Source organism: Triticum aestivum, chromosome 7B (assembly GCF_018294505.1).
Source record: "Triticum aestivum cultivar Chinese Spring chromosome 7B, IWGSC CS RefSeq v2.1, whole genome shotgun sequence".
Taxonomy (NCBI): Eukaryota; Viridiplantae; Streptophyta; class Magnoliopsida; order Poales; family Poaceae; genus Triticum; species Triticum aestivum.
Window position 1 is genome coordinate 635,240,829 of NC_057813.1, and position 15,587 is coordinate 635,256,415.

A 15,587-nucleotide genomic window follows, 5' to 3' on the forward strand; every position below is an offset into this window, starting at 1 on the left:
CCGGGCAGTGCAAGCGGCCAGCGGTACCCGCGGGGCTCATGGTGTCATCGTCCTCGTCGCAGGCAGAGGCAGGCAGGCGGTTGCACGAGAGCGGATCGGGAACCTGGAGCGGGGCAAAGGGTGGCTGTAGGGCGAAAGGCGCCACGGAAAAGGACACGGCCGGGCGGGGGAAAGGAGGAGCGAAAGGCAGTGGCGCGCGCAGCGCACGCAGGCGGCCGGAATTTAAAAAGGCCGGGAGAGCAGGGGACGGGCCTCCTCCCCGGCGTCAGCCCACATGGGCGCGGGAGCGTGTACGGGACCCGCCGCGGCAGTGGAGGGAGGAAGCTCGGCCGCGGCGGCCACGTTGGCTGTCAGCGACGGAGCGTGGCCATGATGCCGTAACGGGCATGCAGGGGCGCGGGGACGGAGGCTTTGGTGTCAGCGTGTCTATTTTAGTTCTGGGGGCGCTGGCGTAGGAGTAATTTTCTCTCCTGCGCGAATATTCACGGGGAGAGCACATGCGGCACAGTGCCCTACCGGATGCCGATGGATCCAGATCAAGCCGGGCCGGCTCAGCTCTTGTTGAGTGCTCTGGACCGCCGGTTCAGCCCTTGCTGCGGCGAAATGGGTGGGCTCTGGACCGGGCGCCTACTGGCTAGTGCTAGTGGCTGGGCTCCTGCCACGGCTGCTGACTTCGATGCAGATAAGCACGGAAAATGAGGGGCTCGCCACCTCCCGTTGCTCTGCCCTAGAAAGGCCACTCCAACTGTTTGCCTGCATTTGTAACAGCGCTGTGCCAGCTCGATCGATCGGTGCATCTGCTGGTTTGAACAATGACAAGAGTGTGGATCTCTTCAAAAACAGCATCCGGTTGGAAAAACATCTTGTGATCTTTTTTCTTGCAAACAACCAAATCAGAATCAGATGCGCTAGCTACAACGGCCTTGAGGATTGAGGAGAAGAGCAAAACTCCAAATTTACAGTCAAGAGAAAAGAAAAACAGTCAATTGATTAGACCTTCTCATCAGCACCCCAAAGAACAAACCAAATCAGTTAAAACCCCAACAAAGCGCTATGCATCCATCATTGCGTCCCTAACCTAGCCCGTCGCTATCCATGCACGACGACGCCCTCGATCGCAGTCTCTTCCGGCAGATCACCCGCAGGGCCTCGGCAGCTCGCCGCTCCACCGCTGCGGCGTCGGCGTCGGCGCCGTCTTCCGGCCCAGGGTCGACGACCGCGACGACGACCTCAGAGACGACGAGTCCTTGCTGGCTGCCGACTCCTTCTTGTCCTTGAAGAAGCCGAACACCGGCCGCGAGCAGACCGGCACGTTGAGCACCACGGGCGCCACGCGGACGCCGGACGAGTAGGACCGGTCGACGGCACGGGCCATGGACCGCGACCTCGCCGCCGCGTGCAGGCTGCACGGGGAGCTGCAGCTGCGCTCCAGGCCCTGCTGGAACACGATCTTGCCCGAGGAGTTCATGCGCGGGGAGTCCACGGAGAGGCACCTGGACGCGTCCTGCCTGGGCGGCGACGGCCGGCGGCGCGCGGGGCTGTGGGCCGCGCGGCTGGAGGTGGAGTGGCGGTGGGAGGAGCGGACCAGGCGGAGGCGGGGAGGGTTGGGGTCGGCGGCGGAGTCGAGGGAGAAGCGCGGGTTGACATCGTCGTGGTCGTGGCCGGAGGAGGACGAGGATGAGGAGTGCGAGAAGCGGGAGGAGGCGAGCGAGAGCGAGGCCTCCGAGTCGGAGCTGTCGCGGAGGAGCGGCGCCGACGCGAGGTCCGACGCGGTGCCCGTGGACGCCCGCCCGCCGTTGCTCCGCTGCAGGAGGAATTTGAGCGACCTCGCCGCCGACGAGCCCGTCGTCGTCGTCGTTCTCCCGGGAGTCTTCGCCAATGCGGCCGCTGGCGACGGCGACTGCGGCTGCGAGGGCGTCCTCGGGCTCTGGGCTGTGGCCGCCCTCTTGAGCCCGAGCAGCTCGCGCCACCGGCTCGAGCAGCTGGGCGCCTTGGGCGAGAACACGTACTGGTCGGCAGCGCCAGCCGCCGTGCCGCCGCGGATCGGCTTCATCGGCTCCGGAGACGCCGGCATTGCCTCCAGCCGGGGCGGACGCGGCGCGGCGGCAGGCTCCGGCTCTGGCGCGGCGGCAGCAGAAGCATCAGCCCGGCGGAGCGGGAGCAGCTTCCCGTCGGCGAAGAGCTCGTCCGCGGGAAGCATGCTGGTGGTGCAGCCGCCCCCGCCGAGGCTGAACTCGAAGTCGATGAAGTCCTTGGAGATCGCGGGCGCGGCCACGGCGGGGTGCACGGGAGAAGCAGAAGACACGACGACAGCCGGCGCCTCCTCGGGCGCATCGCGGCCGAACGAGGCGCGGCAGCCATACGTGGGCGCGGCTGCTGCCGCAGGGACCAGGCTACTCGCGACGGCGGAGGTCATTGCCGGCGGCAAGCTAGGCGCATCCACGGGCGGGATCACACGCGCACGCTAATCTGCAGATCGCACTCTCACACTAGCCAGACGACAGACTGCGGCGAATCTCGTGTAGGTGGGGGTGGGAGCGGGAGCGAGCCGGGGTAAAGGATTCTGGTAAAGGCTCGTCGTGTATATATAAGCGGGGCGGGGTCACGGTGAAAATGTGCCGTTTGGGTGCGCTGGCGGGCGAACCGGGCTGGCTGGCTGGCTGGCTGGACGGGGTCCGGTTCGTGGAAAGCAGATTGCGGTGTGGTCCTTACGGGTGCGCGCAGAGGCAAAATACAGGCGCGGCAGGCTCGTCGGGTTGCGGGTTTTCGTTTGTAAAAAACGGCACCGGCCGGATCGGTACAGCTACGGCCAGCCGAGCGCAGCAAACATGGGGTTTTGTTCAATGGTTTTGGGAATGAATTTTTATGCTGGGTTTATATCTGACCAAGGTAGCCTTGGGGGAGGGGAAATTCAGATTGTGGTAGAATTAATAACGAGATTTAAGGACAGAATAGGCTGTCAATATGTGAGTACAAAGCAAAGGTTCAAGTTCGACCATCTTTTGTCTCAAAATGCAGGTGGAAACGTTGGGGTTTTGATTTGTTCAATGGTTTTTGGGAATTTGGATATGTTTGCACCTCCCAGCTTATTATATGACCAATGTAACCTTGAAAGAGGAATCGGACTTGACGAAATTTAAGAAAAGAATGTGATGTTAATATGTTACTAGTTCACATCAAAGGTTCGACACCGACCTTCTGAGTATCAAAATTTAGTTGGAAAAGTTTTCATTTTAATGTGTCCAATTGTTTAGGGAAAAATGGATACGTTTGCACCTCCCACCTTATTGTCTGGCCAATGTAGGCTCGAAAGAGGAGGAGAAATTAACGAAATTTTAGGAACGAATGTGTTGTTAATATGTTAGTTCACATCAAATGTTTGAGTTCAACCATCTTTGTTTCAAAATGTAGTCGTAAACGTTTGGGTTTAACTTTTTCCAATGGTTTTAGGAATTTGGATACGTTTGCACCACCTAAGTTATTAGACCATAATATCTGAGGAATGTTCGTTGTGGGATCTGCCCCAACGTGAACCCCTTGCAAACCCTAGGTAATATGTCGCTACCAAAGCATCATGTGCGGGAGGATAGAAAAATGGGCCGGAATAATGCCCAGGTTATAGCCGCTATAAAAAAGTAGCAGGCCTAACATCCCAGAAAAACAAAAATAATTCAAACAAATTGCAATGATACAATTATAGAAAATATGCCATACTGTGTATTTTATTTGTCTAAAACAAAGAATCACATCAAAAAAATATGACTTTTTGCCATGATATGTACATAAAAAACTACTAGTCTGCCAAAATGAAGAAATAACAGTATTTTAGCTCAAAATGCTATCGTGTGAGAGCCGTACATGGCAAATTTTAAAAAGCAAAAAAAAAGTCGTGATTGATATAATAAAAATGTCATGACACTAAAAAACCTACGATGCAAAAAATATTTAAAAACTTCCGAGCTTTGTATTTTCAAAAATAAAAAGTATCATACCAAAAAGAAAAATTACCATGCTATAGATGAAAATTTCAATGCTCTTAATAGAGAAATGACATGCTCTTAAACAATAAAAGGGACATGTCTTAAGAATAAAAATACATGCTCTTAATAAATAAACATGCCATGGCAAAAACATCAAAAAAATGTTTTGCCATGGATTTATGGAAAATGCCATGACATCGTAGAAAATTTTGTCATGCTTTTGAGGAAACAATGCCAAGTTTGCAAGTACATAAAGATTTATGAAACGTGCCATCTTATCCTTTATGAAAATGCCATGGCAAAAAAAAAATGCTCCCTTACATGGCATATGCCTATTAAACTTGTCGTGGCAAAATCAAATGAACAATCAAAAAACAAAATCAGACATAAAATGCCATGCCAGATGCATATTAGAAACCCCATGATATTTGAAATAGAAATGCCATTTACACAAACATTTTTCACTACTGACGCAAAATTGCCATGGCAAAAATGTTGGGAAACGTAGCATGCAATTTCAAAAATATCATACGATCACGCAAGATCTATCTAGGAGATGCATCACAACGAGAGGGGGAGAGTGTGCCCACGTACCCTCGTAGGCCGAAAGCGGAAGCGTTATGTAAATGCGGTTGATGTAGTCGAACGTCTTCACGATCCAACCGATCTAGCACCGAACGTACGGCACCTTCGAGTTCAGCACACGTTCAGCTCGATGACGTCCCTCGAACTCTTGATCCAGCAGAGGGTCGAGGGACAGTTTCGTCAGCATGACAGCGTGGTGACGGTGATGGTGATGTGATCCGCGCAGGGCTTCGCCTAAGCACTACTACGCTATGACCGGAGGAGTAAACTATGGAGGCGGCCACGCACACGGCTAAGAGAATCTCTGATGTGCCTTTGGGGTGCCCCCCTGCCCCTGTATATAAAGGAGGGGGAGGAGGCGGCCGGCCTAGAGGGGGCGCACCAGGGGGGAGTCCTACTAGGACTCCGAGTCCTAGTAGGATTCCTCCTTCCTTTCCGAAGAAGCCAGGAAGGGGAAAGAGGTGGAGGAGAAGAGGAAAGGGGCCTGCGCCCCCCACCCCTAGTCCAATTCGGTTTGGGCTTCGGGGAAGTGCGCCTCCACCTGGCCACCGGCCTCCTTTCTCCACTAGGGCCCATGAAGGCCCAATAGTCCCCCGGGGGGTTTCGGTAACCGCCCGGTACTCCGAAAAATGTCTGAATCTTTCCGAAACCATTCCGGTGCCCGAACATAACCTTCCAATATATCAATCTTTACCTCTCGACCATTTCGAGACTCCTCGTCATGTCCGTGATCTCATCCGGGACTCCGAACAAACTTCGGTCACCAAAACACATAACTCATAATACAAATCATCATCGAACGTTAAGCGTGCGGACCCTACGGGTTCGAGAACTATGTAGACATGATCGAGACACATCTCCGATCAATAACCAATAGAGGAACCTGGATGCTCATATTGGTTCCTACATATTCTACGAAGATCTTTATCGGTCAAACCGCATAACAATATATGATGTTCCCTTTGTCATCGGTATGTTACTTGCCCGAGATTTGATCGTAGTTATCTTCATACCTAGTTCAATCTCGTTACCGGCAAGTGTCTTTACTCGTTCCGTAATGCATCATCCCATAACTAACTCATTAGTCACATTGCTTGCAAGGCTTATAGTGATGAGCATTACCAAGAGGGCACAGAGATACCTCTCCGATACACGGAGTGACAAATCCTAATCTCGATCTATGCCAACTCAACAAACACCTTCAGAGACACCTGTAGAGCATCTTTATAATCACCCAGTTACGTTGTGACGTTGATAGCACACAAGGTGTTCCTCTGGTATTCGGGAGTTGCATAATCTAATAGTTAGAGGAACATGTATAAGTCATGAAAAAAGCAATAGCAATAAAACTTAACGATCATTATGCTAAGCTAACGGATGGGTCTTATCCATCACATCATTCTCTAGTGATGTGATCCCGTTCATCAAATGACAACACATGTCTATGGTCAGGAAACATAACCATCTTTGATTAACGAGCTAGTCAAGTAGGGGTATACTAGGGACACTTTGTTTTGTCTTATGTATCCACACATGTACTAAGTTTCCGGTTAATACAATTCTAGCATGAGTAATAAACATTTATCATGATATAAGAAAATATAAATAATAACTTTATTATTGCCTCTAGGGCATATTTCCTTCAAAAGTATATATTAAATACACCATGTTATGTTTTAAAAAACTGCCATGGCCTGTACAAATAATTTGCCATGAACGTAATAAAGGCCATAATAAGGTCAACAAAGAAAAGTTCCATACAATGAAAAATGCCAGGGTATGTATGAATTACCATGGAAAAGTTATAGAACTAGTGGTACAATTGTCGAAAAAATTGACAAGTTTCAATGAACAAACCCCCTCTACAAACTTCCACGTGATACCTATTAAATATGCAATGGAAGATGCATATTAAAAATGCCATGATATTTGAAATAAAAATGCCATGGTTTGTACAATAAAGATGCCATGTACACAAACATTTTTCACCAGTGACACAAAAAATACCATGGCAAAGTACATATTAAATATGTCATGGTACGTTATAAAAATTGTCATGGTTCATACAAGTAATTTGCCATGGATGTAAAAAAGGCCATACTAAGCTCTACAAACAAAAGTGGCATACAACAGAAAATGCCATTATATGTATGAATTGCCATGGCAAAGTTTTAGAAACAGTACAATTGTCGGAAAAAAGACAACTTTCAATGAACAACCCCCCCCCCCCACACACACACACAAACTGCCATGTGATGATAACAATCCAATTGTTCTCACAAACTTGTCATGCTCTGTAAAAAAATGCCATGTGAGTGTTACAAAAAATCTTACAATTTCCCCATTCTATTTTGAAAATGAAATGGAAAAGCGATGGGAGCAGGGTGTGGCCTCTCTCTCTCTCTCTCTCTCTATCTATCTATCTATCTCTCTATCTATCTATCTCTCTCTCATTCACACACACACACGCGCGCACACACACATACTGAAGGAAATATGCCCTAGAGGCAATAATAAAGTTGTTATTTTATATTTCCTTATTCATGATAAATGTTTATTATTGGTGCTAGAATTATATTAACCGAAAACTTGATACATGTGTGAATACATAGGCAAAACACCGTGTCCCTAGTATGCCTCCACTTGACTAGCTCATTGATCAAAGATGGTTAAGTTTCCTAGCCATGGACATGTGTTGTCATTTGATGAACGGGATCACATCATTAGGAGAATGATGTGATGGACAAGACCCATCCATTAGCTTAGCATAATGATCGTTTAGTTTTATTGCTACTGCTTTCTTCATGTCAAATATATATTCCTCCGACTATGAGATTATGCAACTCCCAGACACCGCAGGAATGCCTTGTGTGCTATCAAACGTCACAATGTAACTAGGTGATTATAAAGATGCTCACAGGTATCTCCGAAGGTGTTTGTTGGGTTGGCATAGATCGAGATTAGGATTTGTCACTCCGAGTATCAGAGAGGTATCTCTGGGCCCTCCCGATAATGCACATCATAGGAAGCCTTGCAAGCAATGTGACTACTGAGTTAGTTGCAGGATGATGCACTGCGGAACGAGTAAAGAGACTTGGCGGTAACAAGATTGAACTAGGTATGAAGATACCGACGATCGAATATCGGGCAAGTAACATATCGATGACAAAGGGAATAACGTATGTTGACATAGCGGTTCGACCGACAAAGATCTTCATAGAATATGGGGGAACCAATATTAGCATACATGTTCCACTATTGGTTATTGACCGGAGAGGTGTCTTGGTCATGGCTACATAGTTCTCGAACCCGTAGGGTCCGCACGCTTAACGTTCGATGACGATATGTATTATATGAGTTATGTGTTTTGGTGACCGAAGGTTGTTCGAAGTCCTGGGTGAGATTGCAGACATGACGAGGAGTCTCGAAATGGTCGAGAGGTAAAGATTGATATATTGGAAGGTAGTATTCGGACACTGGAAGGGTTCCGCAATGTATCGGGTACATACCGGAGTACCGAAGGGGTTACCGGAACCCCCCGGAGAAAGATATGGGCCATATGGGTCATAGGAGGGAGGCTAACCAGCCCACAAGGGGGGTTCCGAATTGGGCTGGGGAAGGGGGCGGCGCCCCCCTTTCCTTCTCCTACTCCCTCTCCTTCCCCCTTTCCCCCTTCGGTAAAAGGAAAGGGGGGGGGGCGAATCCTACTAGGAGCCCAAGTGGGACTCCTCCCACTTGGGGTGCGGGGCCTGCCTCCTCTCCCTCCCTCCTTTATATACGGGGGGTCGCCCCTAGAGGACACACCAATTTCTCCAAGCCGTGTGTGGTGCCCCCTCCACAGTTTACGCCTCCGGTCATATTCTCGCGGTGCTTAGGCGAAGCCCTGCACGGATCACATCACCATCACCGTCACCATGCCATCGTGCTAACGAAACTCATCTACTTCCTCGACCCTCTACTGGATCAAGAGCTCGAGGGACGTGATCATGCTGAACGTGTGCAGAACTCGGAGGTGCCGTACGTTCGGTACTCGATCGGTCGGAACGAGAAGACATTCGACTACATCAACCGCGTTAAGAAAACGCTTACGCTTTCGGTCTACGAGGGTACATGGACACACTCTCCCCATCTCATCGCTATGCATCTCCTAGATAGATCTTGCGTGAGCGTAGGATTTTTTTTGAAATTGCATGCAACGTTTTCCAACAGTGGCATCCGAACCAGGTCTATGCGTAGATGATATGCACGAGTAGAACGCAAAGAGTTGTGGGTGGTTATCGTCATACTGCTTACCACCAATGTATTAGTTTGATTCAGCTGTATTGTTGGATGAAACGGCTGTTGGGGAACGCAGTAATTTCAAAAATTTCCTACGCACACGCAAGATCATGGTGATGCATAGCAACGAGCGGGGAGAGTGTGTCGACATACCCTCGTAGATCGAAAGCGGAAGCGTTAGAACAATGCGGTTGATGTAGTCGTATGTCTTCACGGCCCGATCGATCAAGCACCGAAACTACGACACCTCCGAGTTCTAGCACACGTTCAGCTCAATGACGTCCCTCGAACTCCGATCCAGCCGAGTGTCGAGGGAGAGTTCCGTCAGCACGATGGCGTGGTGACGATCTTGATGTTCTACCGTCGCAGGGCTTCGCCTAAGCACCGCTACAATATTATCGAGGAGGACTATGGTGGAGGGGGGCACCGCACATGGCTAAGAGATCCAAGGGATCAATTGTTGTTGTGCCTAGAGGTGCCCCCTTGCCCCCGTATATAAAGGAGCCAGGGGGAGGGGTCGGCCGGCCAGGAGGGGCGCGCCAGGAGGAGTCCTCCTCCCACCGGGAGTAGGACTCCCCCTTCCTTGTTGGAGTAGGAGAGAAGGAAAGAGGGGGAGAGGAGGAAGGAAAAGGGGGTTGCACCCTTTGTCCAATTCGGACCAGAAGGGTGCTGCGCGCCTCCTTCCTTTCGGCCTCTCTCCTCTATTCCCGTGTGGCCCAATAAGGCCCATATACTACCCGGCGAATTCGCGTAACTCTCCGGTACTCCAAAAAACACCCGAATCACTCGGAACCTTTCTGAAGTCCGAATATAGTCGTCCAATATATCGATCTTTACGTCTCGGCCATTTCGAGACTCCTCGTCATGTCCCCGATCTCATCCGGGACTCCGAACTCCTTCGGTACATCAAAACACATAAACTCATAATATAACTGTCATCGAAACCTTAAGCATGCGGACCCTACGGGTTCAAGAACTATGTAGACATGACCGAGACACGTTTCCGGTCAATAACCAATAGCGGAACCTGGATGCTTATATTGGATCCTACATATTCTACGAAGATCTTTATCGGTCAAACCGCATAACAACATACGTTGTTCCCTTTGTCATCAGTATGTTACTTGCCCGAGATTCGATCGTCGGTATCTCAATACCTAGTTCAATCTCGTTGTTGGCAAGTCTCTTTACTCGTTCTGTAATACATCATCCCGCAACTAACTCATTAGTTGCAATGCTTGCAAGGCTTAAGTGATGTGTATTACCGAGAGGGCCCAGAGATACCTCTCCGACAATCGGAGTGACAAATCCTAATCTCGAAATACGCCAACCCAACATGTACCTTCGGAGACACCTTTAGAGCACCTTTATAATCACCCAGTTACGTTGTGATGTTTGGTAGCACACAAAATGTTCCTCCGGTAATCGGGAGTTGCATAATCTCATAATCATAGGAACATGTATAAGTCATGAAGAACGCAACAGCAACATACTAAACGATCAAGTGCTAAGCTAACGGAATGGGTCAAGTCAATCACATCATTCTCCTAATGATGTGATCCCGTTAATCAAATGACAACTCTTTGTCCATGGCTAGGAAACATAACCATCTTTGATAAACGAGCTAGTCAAGTAGAGGCATACTAGTGACACTCAGTTTGTCTATGTATTCACACATGTATCATGTTTCCGGTTAATACAATTCTAGCATGAATAATAAACATTTATCATGAAATAAGGAAATAAATAATAACTTTATTATTGCCTCTAGGGCATATTTCCTTCAGTCTCCCACTTGTCTAGAGTCAATAATCTAGTTCACATCACCATGTGATTTAACACCAATGTTCACATTTGTATGTGATTAATACCCATAGTTCACATCGTCATGTGATCAAAACCCAAAGGGTTTACTAGAGTCAATAATCTAGTTCACATCGCTATGTGATTAATACCCAAAGAGTACTAAGGTATAATCATGTTTTGCTCGTGAGAGAAGTTTAGTCAACGGGTCTGTCGTATTACAGAGTCGTATGTATTTTGCAAATATTCTATGTCTACAATGCTTTGCACGGAGCTACTCTAGCTAATTGCTCCCACTTTCAATATGTATCCAGATTGAGACTTAGAATCATCTGGATCGGTGTAAAAGTTTGCATCGATGTAACTCTTTACGACGAACTCTTTTATCACCTCCATAATCGAGAAACGTATCCTTATTCTACTAAGGATAATTTTGACCAATGTCCAGTGATCTACTCCTAGATCACTATTGTAATCCCTTGCCAAACTAGGGCAGAGTATACAATAGGCCTGGTCCATAGCATGTCATACTTTGATAGAACCTATGACTGATGCATAGGGAATGACTTTCATTCTCTTTCTATTTTCTGACGTGGTCGGGATTTGAGTCTTACTCAATTTCATACCTTTGCAACACTGGCAAGAACTCTTTCTTTGACTCTTCCATTTTGAACTACTTCAAAATCTTGTCAAGGTATGTACTTATTGAAAATCTTATCAAGCGTCTTGATCTATCTCAATAGATCTTGATGCTCAATATGTAAGTAGCTTTACTGAGGTCTTTCTTTGAAAAACTCCTTTCAAACACTCCATTATGCTTTCCAGAAAATTCTACATCATTTCCGATCAATAATATGTCATTCACATATACTTATCAGAAAGGCTGTAGTGCTCCCACTCACTTTCTTGTAAATACAGGCCTTTCCAAAAGTCTGTATAAAACCGTATGCTTTGATCAACTCATCAAAGCGTATATTCCAACTCCGAGATGCTTGCACCAGTCCATTGATGGAACGCTGGAGCTTGCACATTTTGTTACCACCTTTAGGATTGACAAAACCTTCTGGTTGCATCATATACAACTCTAAATCCATTAAGGAATGCAGTTTTGACATCCATCTGCCAGATTTCATAAAATGTGGCAATTGCTAACATGATTCGGACATACTTCAACATCGATACAAGTGAGAAAATCTCATCATATTCAACACCTTGAACTTGTCAAAAACCTTTCGCAACAAGTCGAGCTTAATAGATAGTAACACTAATATCAGTGTCCGTCTTCCTCTTGAAGATCCATTTATTTAACATGGCTTGCTGATCATCAAGCAAGTCAACCAAAGTCTATACTTTGTTCTCATAAATGGATCCTATCTCAGATTTTATGGCCTTCAAGCCATTTCGCGGAATCTGGGCTCATCATTGCTTCCTCATAGTTCGTAAGTTCATCATGGTCTAGTAACATGATTTCCAGAACAGGATTACCGTACCACTCTGGTGCGGATCTTACTCTGGAAGACCTACGAGGTTTTGTAGTAACTAGATCTGAAGTTTCATGATCATCATCATTAGCTTCCTCACTAATTGGTGTAGGAATCACTGGAACTTATTTCTGTGATGAACTACTTTCCAATTTGGGAGAAGGTACAATTACCTCATCAAGTTCTACTTTCCTCCCACTCACTTCTTTCGAGAGAAACTCCTTCTCTAGAAAGGATTCATCTTAGCAACGAATATCTTGCCTTCGGATCTATGATAGAAGGTGTACCCAATAGTTACCTTTGGGTATTCTATGAAGACGCACTTCTCCGATTTGGGTTCGAGCTTATCAGGTTGAAACTTTTTTTCACATAAGCATCGCAGCCCCAAACTTTAAGAAACGACGACTTTGGTTTCTTGCCAAACCACAGTTCATAAGGCATCGTCTCAACGGATTTCGATGGTGCCCTGTTTAAAGTGAATGCAGCTGTCTCTAATGCATAACCCCAAACCGATAGTGGTAAATCGGTAAGAGACATCATAGGTCACACAATATCCAATAAAGTGCGGTTACGATGTTCGGACATACCGTTACGCTGTGGCGTTCCAGGTGGCATGAGTTTGTGAAACTATTCCACATTATTTTAACTGAAGGCCAAACTCGTAACTCAAATATTCATCTCCACGATCAGATCGCAGAAACTTTATTTTCTTGTTACGATGATTTTCCACTTCACTCTGAAATCCTTTGAACCTTTCAACTATTTCAGACTTATGTTTCATCAAGTAGATATACCCATATCTACTCAAATCATCTGTGAAGGTCAGAAAATAACGATACTCGCCACGAGCCTTAATACTCATTGAACCGCATACATCAGTATGTATTATTTCCAATAATTCACTAGCTCGTTCCATTGTTCCGGAGAACGGAGTTTTAGTCATCTTTCCCAAAAGGCACGGTGCGCAAGCATCAAATGATTCATAACCAAGTGATTCCAAAATTCCATCTTTATGGAGTTTCTTCACGCGCTTTACACCGATATGACCCAAACGGCAGTGCCACAAATAAGTTGCACTATCATTATAAACTTTGCATCTTTTGGCATCAATATTACGAATATGTGTATCACTACGATCGAGATCCAATAAACTATTTTCATTGGGTGTATGACCATCAAAGGTTTTATTCATGTAAACAGAACAACAATTATTCTCTGACTTTAAATGAATAACTATATTGCAATAAACATGATCAAATCATATTTATGCTCAACACAAACGCCAAATAACATTTATTTAGGTTTAACACTAATCCTGAAAGTATAGAGAGTGTGTGATGATGATCATATCAATCTTGGAACTACTTCCAACACTCATCGTCACTTCACCCTCAACTAGTCTCTGTTTATTCTGTAACTCCTGTTTCGAGTTACTAATTTTTAGCAACCGAACAAGTATCAAATACTTAGGGGCTACTATAAACACTAGTAAGGTACACATCAATATCCTGTATATCAAATATACCCTTGTTCACTTTGCCATCCTTCTTATCCACCAAATATTCAGGGCATTTCTGCTTCTAGTGACCATTTCCTTTGCAGTATAATCACTCAGTTTCAGGCTTTGGTCCCGCTTTGGGCTTCTTCGCGGGAGTGACAACTTGCTTGCCATTCTACTTGAAGTTCCCTTTCTTTCCCTTTGCCCTTTTCTTGAAACTAGTGGTCTTGTCAATCATCAACACTTGATGCTCTTTTCTTGATTTCTACCTTCGTCGATTTCAGCATCACGAAGAGCTTGGGAATCGTTTTTGACATCCCTTGCATTATAGTTCATCACGAAGTTCCAGTAACTTGGTGATGGTGACTAGAGAACTCAGCCAATCACTATCTTATCTGGAAGATTAACTCCCACTTGATTCAAGTGATTGTAGTACTCAGACAATCTAAGTACTTGCTCACTAGTTGAGCAATTCTCCTCCATCTTTTAGGCGAAGTATTAGTCAGAGGTCTCATACCTCTTGACACGGGCATGAGTCTGAAATATCAATTTCATCTCATGAAACATCTCATATGTTTCGTGACGTTTCAAAAACGTTTTTGTAGTCCCGGTTCTAAGCCATAAAGCATGGTGCACAAAACTATCAAGTAGTCATCATATTGAGCTAGCCAAACATTCATAACGTCTGCATCTGCTCCTGCAATAGGTCCGTCACCTAGCGGTGCATCAAGGACATAATTCTTCTGTGCAACAATGAGGATAAACCTCAGATCACGGACCAAGTCCGCATCATTGCTACTATCATCTTTCAATATAGTTTTCTCTAGGAACACATATAAAAACATAGGGAAGCAAAAACATAGGAAAGCAACAACGCGAGCTATTGATCTACAACATAATTTGCAAAATACTACTAGGACTAAGTTCATGATAAATTAAAGTTCAATTAATCATATTACTTTAAGAACACCCACTTAGATAGACATCCCTCTAGTCATCTAAGCGATCACGTGATCGAAATCAACTAAACCATGTCCGATCATCACGTGAGATGGAGTAGTTTTCAATGGTGAACATCACTATGTTGATCATATCTACTATATGATTCACGTTCGACCTTTCGGTCTCCGTGTTCCGAGGCCATATCTGTATATGCTAGGCTCGTCAAGTTTAACCTGAGTATTCCGCGTGTGCAACTGTTTTGCACCCGTTGTATTTGAATGTATCGCCTATCACACCCGATCATCACGTGGTGTCTCGGCACGAAGAACTTTCGCAACGGTGCATACTAAGGGAGAACACTTCTTGATAATTAGTGAGAGATCATCTTAAAATGCTACCGTCAATCAAAGCAAGATAAGATGCATAAAGGATAAACATCACATGCAATCAATATAAGTGATATGATATGGCCATCATCATCTTGTGCTTGTGATCTCCATCTCCGAAGCACCGTCGTGATCACCATCGTCACCGGCGCGATACCTTGATCTCCATCGTAGCATCGTTGTCGTTTCGCCATCTATTGCTTCTACGACTATCACTACCACTTAGTGATAAAGTAAAGCAATTATAGGGCGCTTGCATTTCATACAATAAAGCGACAACCATATGGTTCCTAGGGATGGTAGTTTTGCCCATGGGTATGGGTACCCGTGGGTACCCTACCCGAAAACAATGGGTATGTGCAAGACTTGGAGAGATTTTGTACCCATGGATAATGGGGACCCGTACCCGCAAAATATATGGGTAGGGCATGGGTAAGAAATAGTGCCCATGGGTAACCCAATGGATACCCAGAAAAAATTAATAAATGAAAATAACTCCTATAACATGTGGGGTTAACATCAAACTCATATGGTCCAACCCTAAATCTTGTATTCCTTAAACAAGTCATAGCTCATAGGCGCATAATCACCTACTTGCCACTCCTCCTACGTCCTATGTGACTCCTCGAAAACA

At 46.1% G+C, this 15,587-nt stretch overlaps 1 protein-coding gene across 1 annotated transcript; it reads right to left on the minus strand.

Moving 5' to 3' along the window:
- Positions 1 to 850: 850 nt before the first annotated feature.
- On the minus strand, positions 851 to 2,570 carry LOC123161926 (uncharacterized). The gene has a single exon (XM_044579738.1). The coding sequence runs from the start codon at positions 2,414 to 2,416 to the stop codon at positions 1,136 to 1,138; it is 1,281 nt and encodes a 426-aa protein (XP_044435673.1). The 5' UTR covers positions 2,417 to 2,570; the 3' UTR covers positions 851 to 1,135.
- Between the last annotated feature and the right edge of the window lie 13,017 nt (positions 2,571 to 15,587).

What these genes read in the sequence shown, in the direction of transcription:
- LOC123161926 (XM_044579738.1), bottom strand. Translation starts at nt 2,416, where the DNA reads ATGACCTCCGCCGTCGCGAGTAGCCTGGTCCCTGCGGCAGCAGCCGCG.